The following is a 15,067-nucleotide window of genomic DNA, read 5'->3' on the forward strand; positions in this document are numbered from 1 at the left end:
TTTATTTTATTTTATTTTATTTTATTTTATTTTATTTTATTTTATTTTATTTTATTTTATTTTATTTTATTTTATTATTTTATTTTATTTTATTTTATTTTATTTTATTTTATTTTATTATTAAGCTACAAAAATGAACAAGTAGTCTCCAGGAATAGTGGCCTCTCATGCTTCTTTTGCTTTGTCCTTTGTAGACCTGGAGCCCGGGAGAGGTGGAAGGCAAGAGGTTCTCTATAAACATTGGACTTGGGGTGAGTCAGGGGCTGGTATTTAGCAAAGCCAGGAGTCCCAAGGTGAAGTACATGTCCCTCCAGCCACAGGCTTTGGGAGATTCAGCGTGTGTTCCCCAACCCCATCACAGAAAAAGACAATGGTTAAAACCAGAACAGATGACCAGGAAGGGGTTACCATGGCCATTCCCAGCACCAGCATCTGAACCAAGGGCTGACTTGAAACAGAGAGACTGTATCAGCTCCTCTCCTGAGTCTCTGGAGCTGAGGGAAGGGTTGAGGACCCATAAACAGAAAGAAGAAAGGGGGAAGGTGGCCAATGTGGGTTGGGGCCACTTGGGGAGCCTAGTCCTCTTGCCCCCATTTTCCTCAGGGGTTGTGGGAGCAGAGTTGGTGCTGTCTCATCTTGTGAGAGCCCACTGGCCCTCAGAAGAGGCTGCAGTCCTTCAAGTTGTTCTTGATGATGAAGCTGGTGAGAGCATCAAACACCAACTGCATGTTCTTAGTGTCAGTAGTCCAGGCGGGGTGTGTATAGATCACCTTGGTATCCTTGCACTTGTTCAGTTCCTCAGACTTATTCTGGATGTAGCTGCCTGCCTAGTCATACTTGTTGGCCCCTAGCCTCATCTGTGAAGGAGGGGTTGGCAAAGTTAATCTGCAGATTGCCCAAAGCTTGGACAATGGCCATGATGGACTAGATGGTGATGATGTAGAGGACTGCATGGTATTGCCAGCATTACTCTTGTGAGTAGCTATCCTCATGGATGATCTTCATCTGTTTGACAATGGTTCTCTTCCCTGACTCCTTAGCACCCAAAAGCAGCAACTTCAGCTCCTGTGCCACCTTCTTGCTGTCATTCTGAATGTTTTTGTTGATTATCTTGGAGTGCTGGACCACCACCTTGTCCTTGGCACTCATGGTGCGGCCCGTCCTACCATATTCTGCTAGCTTTCCCCAACACACTGGGCTCCCTCCACACACAGGTAGCTCTACAGTTGGCAGCAGATAATCTTCATATACTGAGTCTCAACAACAAATACCACATAGGAATTAAACACTTTCCTAGTTGAAGAAACACAAGTAATTGAATGTTTTAAACTAATTTAAGAAGTAATAAAATTAAGTCTAATTTTAATAAGCTATTAAAAATCCAAATTAATAATACTAAAGCTAAATATTAAGATATCTAAGTTTATTTATTTATTTGTTTATATAGATAGATATTTTTTGTATAAAATAAAAATGGTAGTGGATAAAATCTAGTGGATAAAGAGTAAAAGAATCTGAATTATTCTGCAAAATTATAAATATTTTGATATATGTCTGATTTTTTAATTATTTTTTACCCTTAATTAAGACCTTTAGTTTCAGAGTCTCCACATCTATTCTAAAGAAATTCTCATTTAAGAGATACTCAAGAAGACAAGCATTTAATGCTTTTGTTAAATTTCTGTTTCTTCTGTAGCAAATTTTCACAAATTCTGTGGTTTAATAGCATGTTTTGTTTTAAAGTGCTGTAATTTAGAAATCCAACACCAACCGCACTGGGCTAAAATAAGGATGTGGTTGGTATGGCTGCATTCTTCTCTTGCGTCTCCAGTGAACTATCTGTTCCTGCATTTTCCAGTCTCCAGAGGCTGCCTCTGTCTATATATTGGCTCATGACCACCTTCCATCTACAAATCCAACAATGGAAGACCACACTTCCATAGACACATCTCCCTCTAACAAGTCTGGAAATATTCCACTTTATGATTAGATTAGGGCTCCTTGGATAGTCTAAGATAAGCACCTCATCTCATGCTCATTAATTGAATTACATCTTCTGAGTTCCTGTATGTCATGTAAAGTAATCTATTTACATATTCAAAAAAAGTAGTACATGGACATCTTCAGTAAGCCATCTGAAAAACTGTCGTAGTATTTCTGAAACAATTTACATGCACAGATACTAGGTAATGAATATGCTATTCTTGGAGACTCTGAGTTAATGAATGTTTATTAATAAGCATGAATATGTCAACTTTATCCTAGCACTTTTAAATAAAGTGAATATTTTATTATATAGGATATCGATGTCCACCCTAGATTATATATATATATATATATATATATATGGAATTTAGCTTTATATATTCTAGTTTTATTGTTTTTCCCCATAGAATGTATAATGACTTAGTTTCCATAGAAACCTCTTCACAGCTGCTTTGATTTCCTTGTTCCTTAGGCTGTATATTATGGGGTTCAAAGATGGAGGCAACACAGAATAGAACACAGACACCAAAAAATCCACAAGATGTGGAGAATCAGGGACTGGCTTCAGATAGGCAATGGTGCCTGTCACAGTAAATGTTGTTACAACTATGACATGTGGTGTGCAAGTGGAAAAGGCTTTTGACCACCCTTGGAATGATGGCATTCTCAGCACTGTACTGAAAATGTACATATATGAAAAGCCAATGGACACTAAACAGAAAAGTGCATACATAACCCCAATTGCCTCACTAATATCAATGATGACATAAGACTTTGATCAAGAGATCTTCAGTAGGGAGGGGACATCACAGAAAAACTGAGGAAATTTTCTGGAGCCACAGAAAGATAAAGAGAAAGTACCAGCTGAATATAAGACCCCAAAGATACTCCCAAGAGACCAGGAGGCAGCTGTCATCCTCACACAGACTCTCCTGTTCATGCTGACATCATAGTGCAGTGGGTGACAGATGGCCACATAGCAGTCATAGGACATGGCAGTTAGAAGGAAAAGCTCAGACCCAGAAAAGTGAATGACTAACAATACCTGTAATATGCATCCTGAGAAAGAAATGGTGTCACTGTGGGATAAAGAGTTCAGGATAATTTTGGAAGTGTGATGGAAATGAGGCAGGCATCAAAAAGTGATAAATTCTTCAGGAAGAAGTACATGGGGGTGTGAAGACAATAATCCAGAGTGGTCAGGACAATAATGAGATTTCCCATAAGAGTCACCAGGTAAATAAGCAAAAACAGAAAGCCATGTAAAACCTGGAGCTCTCTGGTATCAGAGAATACCATGAGGAAGAATTCCATCCCTGCTGACTGGTTGGTCATGTTTTCCAGTCTATGTTGGACAAAGGAGAGTAAAGACAACATCAGGTTCAGGCGCCTGGGTGGCTCAGTCGTTAAGCGTCTGCCTTCGGCTCAGGTCATGATCCCAGGGTCCTGGGATCAAGCCCCGCATCAGGCTCCCTGCTCAGCTGGGAGTCTGCTTCTCCCTCTCCCACTCCCCCTGCTTGTGTTCCTGCTCTCGCTATGTCTCTCTCTGTTAAATAAATAAATAAAATCTTTAAAAAAAAAGACAACATCAGGTTCTTGTTAAGTCTTTCTCCTTTCCAAGAATGTTTTTATGTAAGAATTCATCTATTTTGTGTTTATAAGAAATGCACAGTTTTACTCCCCTGACATGCATGTTAGGGTTTATGACTTCTTCACTATGCCACTCCTAATATGTGTCTGAATTCGATGTATGTTAAGTGAGCAGATCAGGAAGACTAGGAAGAAAGAATAGGAAAAGCCTTTCATTTATGAGTCGTATGTTTATGATGAAACATGTATCTTTATAAAATATATCCTGAAGTATTAGTTCAGTATTCTAAATAAAATCTTAAGTACACTGAATAAATTTTCAAATCATTTCAAATAATAGAAGGTAGTCACTGAATATTTTTGTAAAAGAGTTTGGTTTTAGACACATTACCTTTATCTACAAGAAGTAAGTAAAAATTTTCATTTCATTATATGATTAAAGACATTACACTAAAGAATAAAAATGAAATGTATAACAGAAAGGAGATGCAAAAATGTGGACAGAGAATTAATAAATATGGACTTATGTCATTACCATGAAAAAAGTAATAGTTATAGATGAAAAAAGAGAGAAGGATATGGAATATGGGGGAAAGGTCCACCTTTCCTACCCAGTGGCTGCTCATATATCTACTCTCCCACATGTGTTCATGCACGCTCACACAATCTTGTACACACATTCATTCCCAGGCTATATATCCAATGTTTTTTGGGTCAAGATAGGAACAAACTTTAGAGAAAAGTGGTTGAGAATAAAGTGAAAATGATAAATATAAACAGAACAATGAGGAATAGCATCACTGGCAGAAATGCTTCCTTCAATGATAAGTTATAGTATCTTTGAAAAATAACATGTAGGGGGCGCCTGGGTGGCTCAGTTGGTTAAGCGACTGCCTTCGGCTCAGGTCATGATCCTGGAGTCCCTGGATCGAGTCCTGCATCGGGCTCCCTGCTCGGCAGGGAGTCTGCTTCTCCCTCTGACCCTCCTCCCTCTCATGCTCTCTGTCTCTCATTCTCTCTGTCTCAAATAAATAAATAAAATCTTTAAAAAAAGAAAAGAAAAAGAAAAATAACATGTAGGAAATATCTTATAAAAGCTATACAGAATAATTAATAATTACTAATGCTTATTAATAATTAATTAATATTTACTAATATACAAGAAATTTAGCTGTAGACAATTTGTCATTTTCTACAAAATGTCAATTTTTACTAATTCTTAAAAGAAGAGGATCTCAACTGAATTCTATCCAATATGTCAAGCCTTCTCAAATTATTTTTTTATTTTATTTTAAAGATTTTTATTTATTTATGTGACAGAGAGAGACACAGCGAGGGAGGGACCACAAGCAGGGGGAGTGGGAGAGAGAGAAGCAGGCTCCTCGCTGAGCAGGGAGCCTGATGGGGGCTCGATCCCAGGACCCTGGGATCATGACCTGAGCTGAAGGCAGACGCTTAACTGACTGAGCCACGCAGGCGCCCCGTCCTCTCAAATTCTTGAAAGAGAGGAGTAAACAACCATTCTAGATGAGACAGTAGCACATTTAGAAGGCTCATATTATAATTGTGGCATCAATATGAATGTTAGAAAATTGACTTATAGTTCAAACCAAGAAGGCTATCAAGGCATTTAGTAATTTATGTCTTCATGTAAGGATTACTATATTTTTATTTTATTGAGACATATCATAAATATATTATGACTGCATATATCATAACTGTAGAATTTGATGTAAAGACTAATTTCAACTAATATGTCTTATGGATGATTTCCTTGAAGCTGATGAAGAGTTGAGATTGAAGGAGTCAAGTGTCTGCTCTGGTGTTTGGCAAAGCAGCGAAACCTGAAGATTTTCACTGTAATATTAATCGAGTGACTCTTTGCCAGCCAGACTGCATTGTTGAGTAAGAGGTTAGTAAGTTTTTACAATATCTTCAAGAAATACAGTATCATTTTATAATTACTTTTTGGAATTCCCCTAAAAGTCAGAACTTTGCACATTTTTTTAAAAAATTGCCCTGGAACTATCTTCTGAGACAACACATTTGGAATCTGAATTTTTGTGATATAGACAAAAAATATTTTTCTAATGTGTCTTCCAATGTCTTGTTTGTCACCCATATTGCAATGACTAAAAATGAAATGCAATTGACAAAAGTTAAAGGAAAGCATGAAGTCAGGATGGAATAATTGAAACAGGACCAAAGAATACATTTTTCCAACAAGCACTGTAATTAACTTATTTTCTCATTGAGGACATTTGTTTTTTACTCTCTGATCCTAGTCCTTTCCACCACAAAATGGAGAGATTGGATTTATGTTTCCAGTGAAACTTTCATCTCTAAACTGGGTTTATTGCTTATAGTACATAATAATATTAATCAAATTCAAGGGTGTGCCAGGCTTTATCTTATTACTTTGAGTATTATAGTTTGATCCTATTTGCACCCTACATCAACATACTCCATTAAATACTGGTGTTATCACCATATTGTACAAGATAATATAGGCTTAGGGAGTTTTAAAAATTCAATGAAATAGATTTCTCTCTTTGCTATGTAGTTTTGTTTTAAATTACTATGTTTTACTCTCTATATAATTGAACCATCAGTGTTTTTTGTTTTTTTTTAGATCTGAGATTTCTGGTGAAGATGCTTAATGAGGTTTTCTTTGTGTTATTATAAATATGATTTAAATTTAGTTTCATGCCCATGTTAAGAAGATAATACATACCTTTGATTCTTAATGATGTCCATTGGGATAATCATTTTTATGGAACCTGGATCAGACATAACGCCTCATAGGTAGTGCTCTGTAGACAAAGATCATGACCCTTACTACGGTGGCTTCCTGTCTAATTCAGGTCATTTTGAAGCAATTAAAGTGTATACTTCAAAATAAATGTATACATACATATATATGCATATACATAAATACTCTACTTGCATGAATAACTACTTATTGAAATCCAAGTTTTCATAGAGAAAAACATTTTTTGTACCTTTCTGTTCATATGTAGCCCATAAAGGATTTTTCACCCATTTATGTTCCTACAAATTTATGAATTCCTGGGGTTCATCTTACCTGCTATGATTCAAAATTCTAGGTTTCTGTTGATTCCCAATGTCTTCCTTTTCTTGATAGTTTTTCTGCTGTTCATACTATGAGGGAGAAATTAATGATGATCATCTTGTCTGAAGTCTTCCTCTTATATTTTCAAAGAGCATAAAATACTTTTCAATTTGTTGTGCATCACCCTTTGGGAAAACTATGGATCTACAGAGAAGCAAGAGTCCCTTCAGGACTATGAGTGTATTTCTGTATGAAAACATATTAACCGGGATTAATCAGTGGCATTTAGACCTGGCATGAATATCTGACACCTCATACTCTTGCTTTTGAGAGATGTCTTTTCCCAGGTCATTGGAAATATACTACTGGGCCTCTGCAAGAAGGAAAAACAACAGATAGAGTCCAGTGCACTTTATTTAACATTAGATTTTAATCAAGAAGGAATGAATTTATATGTTCTAAATTATATGACAAGCTAAATATTAAGCTTCTATATGTTTTTGAGGGTGCAAAGAAATTTGGTTTTAATTAGTTTTGTTTATGATCTATATTTATAGTACTGTGTATTGTTTTCTCCACACTTGTAAAATCTGCTTTGATTTAAAATATTTCTTAAACTTGAACATTTGTGATACAGATATAATAATTTCTCTAATGATTTTGCTGATGTCCTAATTGTGACAGTATTAAAATGTATAAAAACTAAATTCACTTGATAAAAATTGAAGGGAAACATGGAGTCAGGATTATATAATTGAAACAGACACAAATATACCATTTTTTCAATAAGCATTATAATCAATGTGCTTAGCTTAGTATGTTTCCTTTCACTCTCTGGCCCTAGTTCTTTCCATTATAAAATGAAGTCATTGAATGTCATGAATTCTAAGAAAATTTTATTTATAAACTGGATTTATCACTTAAATACATAGTTATATTGGTCAAACTTAAATATGTGCCAGGCAGTCCTCTGAGTACATTGAATGGTATACTCAGTCCCATTTCTACCCCACAATAACACTTTCAACTAGGTGATATCATTATTAACATATATATACAATATATACTCCCTGAAACTTCCTTCCCAGTATTAATAAGCATCACCTTCCACCCTCATCCAGATGTTAATAGAGATCAAACAGATAATGAAGGTTTCTACTTTCAACTATCAAGAACAAGGAACCATGAGAGATGATGGACTCTGAAAAACAAACTGAGGGTTCTAGAGGGGAGGGGGGTGGGGGGATGGGTTAGCCTGGTGGTGGGTACTGAGGAGGGCACGTTCCTCATGGAGCACTGGGTGTTATACGCAAACAATGAATCATGGAACACTACATCAAAACCTAATGATGTAATGTATGGTGATTAACATAACATAATAATAATAAAAAAAGAACAAGGTAGCCATTTTACCCAACAGACCAATAGCAGAGGAGTTCTGCTAAAACACAAGATTTACAGAAGACACATGTATCTTATACTATTATAATTTAGATGTCCAGTTTTAAAAGAACAACTCACTCCTCATACAAATAACAATGAAAATTCCCAAACTGAGAAAAGACAATAAAGAGTTGTCAACAATAAAATGATGGAAATGTTAGAATTATGTGACAAAGTACTTAACTCAGTCACCAGAAAAATGATTAAAAAACAAATTATAAATATGCTTGAAACAAATGAAAACATAGAAACCTTCTGCAATAAAAAATGTTCAGAAACATATAGATGATAAAAAAAATCAAAATTTAAGGGGAGCCTGGGTGGCTCAGTTGGTTAGGCATCAAACTCCTGATTTCAACTGAGGTCAGGGTCTCAGGGTCATGAGATTCAGTCCCACCTTGGGCTCTGCTCTCAGCACTGAGTTTGCTTAAGATCTTTCTCTCCCTTCCTCTTTCCCTCTCCCTGCTTATGTCCTTTCTCTCTCTCTCCTTCTCTCTTTCAAATAATAAATAAATAAATAATAAATAAACTTTTCTAAATTAAATTTTTGCAGTGTGTTGTATGTATTGTATGTATGTATGTATTGTATGTATGTATTATCTATCTACCTATCATGTATCTATCATCTATCTATCATATATCTCTATGATTCTGTCATATTTATATCTATATATAAAGTGAATAAATATGTTTTCATTAACACTAAAAGTCAAGACGATATAATAAAATTATGACATTTGAATTGATTGGTATTAAGCACTGTTATATAGAACTACTTAGAGGGTGCATATAATTATTGCTTTAAAATCTTATTAATACCAGGGGCACCTGGGAGTCTCAGTTGGTTGAGCATCTACGTTTGGCTTGGGTCATCATCCCAAGGTCCTGGGATTCAGCCCCTTGTTGGGCTCCCTGCTTAGTGCAAGTCTACTTCTCCCTCTCCCTCTTCCTTTACCCCCTCTCATGTTCTCTCTCATGTGCTCTCATGCTCTTTCTCAAATAAATAGATAAAATGTTTAAAAAATATAAAAGTGTATCAATACCAAAGGCTGAATATTATTGACCTTCATCTCAGCAATAAAGAATACTTTTAGTTTCAAAGGAAAATTATAAATGTAAGAATGGAAAATAATTAACTGGGAAAACAGAAATAACATAAAGAAAATTTTAAAAGCCAATGAGCACTGGGTCTTATATGCAAAATTAAACAAATTAATTTATTTTTATAAATAAATTTTTTAAAAATTAAATAAATAAATATAAATAAAAAGCAATGACTTAAAACCGTAAAAAACATAATAAAACTTTGGCAAAACTAGGCAAGATTAAAAATGAGAGCAACACATAAGAATTCTCTTATTCTATTTTTAAGATATTGCATTGTCGTCACATCTTGATTCCTATATATAGGGGTATATGTTTCTCTCATTTTTAATATTCATGAGTTTTGCCAAAGTTTTATGATGAGCACTGGGTGTTATAAACAACTAATGGATCATTGAACATTACATCAAAAACTAATGATGTACTATATGCTGTAGGCTGGCTAACAACATAATAAAGAAAAAGGAAAGAAAGAAAGAAAAAAGAATATTCATGTGTTATCACTATGATGGAAAAAATTCAATTTGGCAACTCAGCCATTTATTTACTGTTATGTTATGTTGTTGTTATGTTGTTATAAATCTGGGACCACAAAAAAAAGAGAATGTTACAAAAGTATTAGTAAATAGGATTATCAAAGTAAACTAGTAAGTCTGACCTCCCTAAAAAATGACATAATATTAAGATACAGGAAATTTAGGTTGTGATACAACTTTTAATTAAACAGAAATCAGAGATTATATACTGTATATATTTAGTAAAGCCTAACAAATTACCATAAACTAATGGCTTAGACCACAAATATATAAAATCATAAATAAGTGTTTTCCATGGGTTAGAAGTGTGCACACAGCTTAGTTATGTCCTATGCTCCAGGTTTCACAAGGCTGAACTCAACGTATTGGCCAGGCTGAGTTCCCATTTGTAGCCCAGGATCCTCTTCCAAAACTATGTTGCTGTTAGCAGATTTATTTCCTTGCAGGTGTAGAATGCATGTTGGCTTACTTCTTCAGGGTCAGCACCAGAATTTCTCTATTTTCAAAAATAATGCCAATCCACAAGTTCTAATCAATACTGTAGTATGAAGAGCTATGAAGTAAGCAAGCAGAAGAATAAAAGACATAACTGGAAATTTTAAAAAAGAAAATTTTTATTTCTGTCAGTTATATTTGGAGATGTGGAAAATTATATACTTATGAATAAAATATAAATTTTATATGGTTGTTAGTTTATTATCATTTATTTAAAATAGATTTATTTAGAAATGTACAATTTTAAAGTATTATTAATGAATCATCTCTTATAATTTTATTAATACATGCAGTATTAATAAATTATCATGCTTAACAAATCAATATATAAATATTAACTAGTATCAATATATAAATATTAAAAAGTATGCCATCAAAGATGGCAAATATCTGACAATAGATGTGCATATGATTTTTGAGAATTTTGTATAGAACACCATTTTTTAAATAAAGATTTTATTTATTTATTTGACAGAGCGAGAGAGCACAAGCAGGGGGAGCAGTAGAGGGAGAGGGAGAAGCAGGCTCCCTGCCGAGCAGGGAGCCCGATGCGGGGCTCGATCCGAGGACCCTGAGATCATGACCTGAGCCGAAGGCCGATGCTTGACCCTCTGAGCCACCCAGGCGCCCCGGTATAGAACACCATTAAAATAATATAATGTTGTTTGGAACATAATAGATGAATACCTATTGTTCATCTTAATATAATAAAATATAAAATGTTTTTCTATATTGTCTTTGCATTATTTTACTCTCAAAATTACAGTTAAGTATTAAGTATACTGTGTTCTCAATATATATTAATTTAATTTGTTTCAGTTTTTTTTTAAACTTTTCAATCCTGATTACATTTGAAGGATATTAATTCTTTGTGTGGTTGGAACACATTAACTGAATCATGCTGCAGAATTTATCAGATAAATATTTCTTTGCTACTGATTTGAATATCCATGCCAATTAGATTCTAAATAGTAACAAGACAGTTAAAGGTGGTTCTAATAATTGTTATTATTTACTTGACTATTTCATTTTCAAATTCAGATGCTGTTTATAAGCAATATTAAGATCATGTGAAGCTGCTAATAAAATATTAATTAGAATTTTATTAAAATGCTTTAATTTAGAATTAATAGAAAAATTTGAACAGTATCTATTTTTACTATGAGTTAACAAGATAGCAGTTCCAAAGTATTCTTTTACTAAATTTTAAATATTTTTAAAATTATACTACAAGTCTTCATATTTTTTTCTGATCAAAAGAATATGCATCCTTTGTTGTAATTCCTTTCTTCATCTATTTCCTTCAACAGAAAAGCACACACTTTTGGAAGAAATTATTGCTATGACCTGACCTTTAGCTCAGAGGAAACATTAGTGAAGTTCATCTTGTATCTTTGTGAACCAATATTTGACATATCATATGACTGGTTGTTATTATGGAATTGCTGAAAGTACAATTATACTTCAGTAATTTGGAAGTAGAAGGAAAGATCTTCCTCCCACAACAGATGTATTGTAAAGTACTGAGGTGTTAGAGGTAATTAATTTTTTTTTAGGTATTAAGTTTATATGCACTGAAATAGAGATTTTTAAAATAGTTCTGTTTTTTTTTTTGAAGTATACGTAATAAACAATACTACATCAGATTCAGGTGTGCATCATACTTCTTCAACAAGTCTATGCATTATGCATTCCTCCCCACAATTGTAGCTATCATCCGTCACCATAAAACATGATTATGATACCACTGATTACATGTGCTATGCTGAAACTTTATCCCCCGTGATTTATTTATTCCCTAACTGGAAGCCTGTATCTCCCACTCCTCTGTACCAATTTTCCCATCCCCTCACCACCCTCCCCTCTGAAAACCATCAGTTTGTTCTCTGTATATATAGGTCTAGTTATGCTTTTTGTTTGTTTATTCAATTGATTTGTTGTTGTTGCTGTTGTTGCCTTTAGATTCCACATATATGTGAATTTGCATGGTACTTGTCTTTGATTTATTTCACTCAGCATAATACCCTGTAGGTTCACCCATGTTGGACAAATGGCAAGATCACATTCATTTTTATGGATGAGAATATTCCATTGTGTACGTACACCACATTTTCTTTACCATTTATCAGTGGATATTTGGGCTGTGTTCACAGCTTGGCTATTGTAAATTATGCTGCAATAAACATATGGGGCCATGTATATTTAAAATTTTGTTTAAATTCCAGTTAGCTAACATACAGTGTAATATTAATCTCAGGAGTACAATAAAGTGATTCAACACTTCCATACAACACCTAGTGCTCATAAGAACATGTATCCTCCTTAATACCCATCACCTACTTAACAAATCCCCCCCCCACCTCCCCTCTGGTAACCCTCAGTTTGCTCTCTGTAGTTAAGAGTCTGTTTTTTGGTTTGCCCCACTCTCTCTTTTTTTTCCTTTTGTTCATTTGCTTTGATTCTTAACTGCACATATGAATGAAGTCATATGGTATTTATCTTTCTCTCATTGCTTTTTTCACTTAGCATAGTACTCTTTACCTCCATCCATGTATTTGAAAATAACAGGATTTCATTCTTTTATATATACATATATGTATCTTACATCTTCTTTATCCATTTTCAGCCAATGGACTCTTGAACTGTTCCCATAATTTGATTATTGTACATAATGTGGCTATAAACATCAGGGTGCATGTATCCCTTTTAATTAGTATTTATGCATTCTATGGGTAATTACCTTGCAATGCAATTCCTGGATCATAGGGTAGTTCTATTTTTGTGCCCAACTTTTTGCATATGCAAATACTTTCTTAATTTTATCTCTAAATAGTATTTCAACATATGTGTTAACCACAGTCTTCCTTTTCCAACCATTAGTCAATGAAGAACAATAATATTTTATACAAAAATACAACAAATGTTAGCAGTTAGATATTTATTACAGGGCTGAGATGATTGTTTTACAATTAAATATAAATATCAAAAAATAAAACTTGCAAAAACTGTTGGATGGTGTGAGAATAATATCCAAATATGTCTTTTTTTTAAGATTTTTATTTATTTGACTGAGAGAGTGAGAGAGAGAGCACAAGTAGGGGGAGTGACAGGCAGAGGGCAGAGAGAGAAGCAGGCTACCCGCTGAGCAGGGAGTCTGATGCAGGACTTGATCCCAGGACCCTGAGATCATGATCTGAGCTGAGGGCAAATGCTTAACCTACTGAGCCACCCAGGCAGCCCTCCAAATATGTCTTTAGTTAATACAGAATAGCATCCTTGTTAAGATTCAATGGTTAGAGTGCTAATTATTGGCTAAGTGACTTAAGATTCATTTCTTAACATTTATTGATTCCAGTTTTTCATATAAAAATCAGTAGTAGTTACCTTGTAGAATTTCTGTTCTGAGATATAAGAAATAATGGGCAAAATCACCTGAAGCACTTAGACCTATAGTTAGGCATGTCATCATCAAAACCATTATCATCATCAAGGTCACTGTTCCAAGACTAGAGCAAACTAGCATCACATCATTTCCAATTTTATCAGAAACATGAAAATTAAAGAAGAAACTTAGGGTTATGGACTAGTGAAATGAAAGAGAAGTAAACAGTCAAATGATAGAGAAATTATGCCATAATTGATTTTAAATCTGGAAAATAATTGTTTTTAAGAAAAACAAACATGAGAGAAATGAGATGGATAGAAAGAAGACAGATTGCAAGAATTTCAAGAATGTGATGGTAGGAGAGCCTGGGTGGCTCAGTCTTTAAGTGTCCGCCTTCTGGTCAGGTCATGGTCCCAGGGTCCTGGGATTGAGCCCCACTTTGGGCTCCCTGCTCCGTGGGAAGCCTGCTTCTCCCTCTCCCACTCCCCCTGCTTGTGTTCCCTCTCTCCCCGTGTCTTTCTCTGTCAATAAATAAAAATAAAAATCTTTAAAAAAAAAAAGAATGTGATGATAGTAAGAAAAATTGAAGGGAAAGTTAATGGAATAAAACCAAGATCATTTAAAAATTACTGATTTCCATGCAAATGTATTTGTATACAGAAGTAAACCAGAAGTACATTTAAATTAATAAAAAAGAAATTTAATGATAAAAGTAAGCCGAAAGAGAAATAAATTTAGAAATAAATTAAAAAGAACATATTAAAATTTAGAAAACAAATTGAAATTTGCTTTCAAATTCTTGGTACATTAAATTCCTTCATCAATTTCTGTGAAACACAAAATTTATAAATAGTAAGTGTAAGAATAAAACACGGTGTCTTCTTTTAACTATCCTATTCCTGGATATGTGAGAATAATATTTTTTTTTCTGTTTGGACTGCATAGTAAAAATGGTCTCCTTTGCAAACTTATAACTTTTAAAAATGTCATTGTGTGATTTCCAATGACTTCTGTTAACATTATACTGTGCCTATAAAATCTTCTAAAGATTGTTATAATTGGAATATTTGCAAGTCCAATATTGTGGGGTTAATTATTTAAGAAATCAATTAAAATGAGCTTCTAAAAAAATTCTTGCCAAAACAAACAAATAAAAGAAAAAAATTGGGTTGCCTGGGTAGCTCAGTTGGTACAGCATCTGACTCTTGGTTTCAGCTCAGGTCTTATTTTCAGGGTCCTGAGATCAAGCCTTGCATCAGGCTTTATACTCAGCAGGGAGTCTGCTTAAGGACTGCTCCCTTGCCCTCTCCCTCTGCACCTCTCCCTACTCACACTCTGTCTCTCTCAAAATAAATAAATAAATCTAAAGAAAGGAAGTAAAGAAAAAGAAAGAAAGAAAGAAAGAAAGAAAGAAAGAAAGAAAGAAAGAAAGAAAGAAAGAAAGAAAGAAAGAAA

The 15,067-nt window shown here is 34.2% G+C and overlaps 1 protein-coding gene and 1 pseudogene across 1 annotated transcript in view; one reads left to right on the forward strand and one right to left on the reverse strand.

Annotated features, from left to right (window-relative positions):
- Nucleotides 1-1,179, forward strand: part of LOC123325300 (olfactory receptor 14K1-like) — a 44,541-nt gene extending 43,362 nt beyond the window's left edge. Inside the window, exons 2-3 of the mRNA XM_044917037.1 lie at nt 852-974; nt 1,041-1,179. Coding sequence (XP_044772972.1) covers nt 852-974; nt 1,041-1,179 — 262 coding nt within the window. The remainder of the gene's footprint in view (nt 1-851; nt 975-1,040) is intronic.
- A 1,195-nt stretch (nt 1,180-2,374) lies between these two features.
- Nucleotides 2,375-3,321, reverse strand: LOC110580233 (annotated as a pseudogene).
- Between the last annotated feature and the right edge of the window lie 11,746 nt (nt 3,322-15,067).

Source organism: Neomonachus schauinslandi, chromosome 7 (assembly GCF_002201575.2).
Source record: "Neomonachus schauinslandi chromosome 7, ASM220157v2, whole genome shotgun sequence".
NCBI classification, from domain to species: Eukaryota; Metazoa; Chordata; class Mammalia; order Carnivora; family Phocidae; genus Neomonachus; species Neomonachus schauinslandi.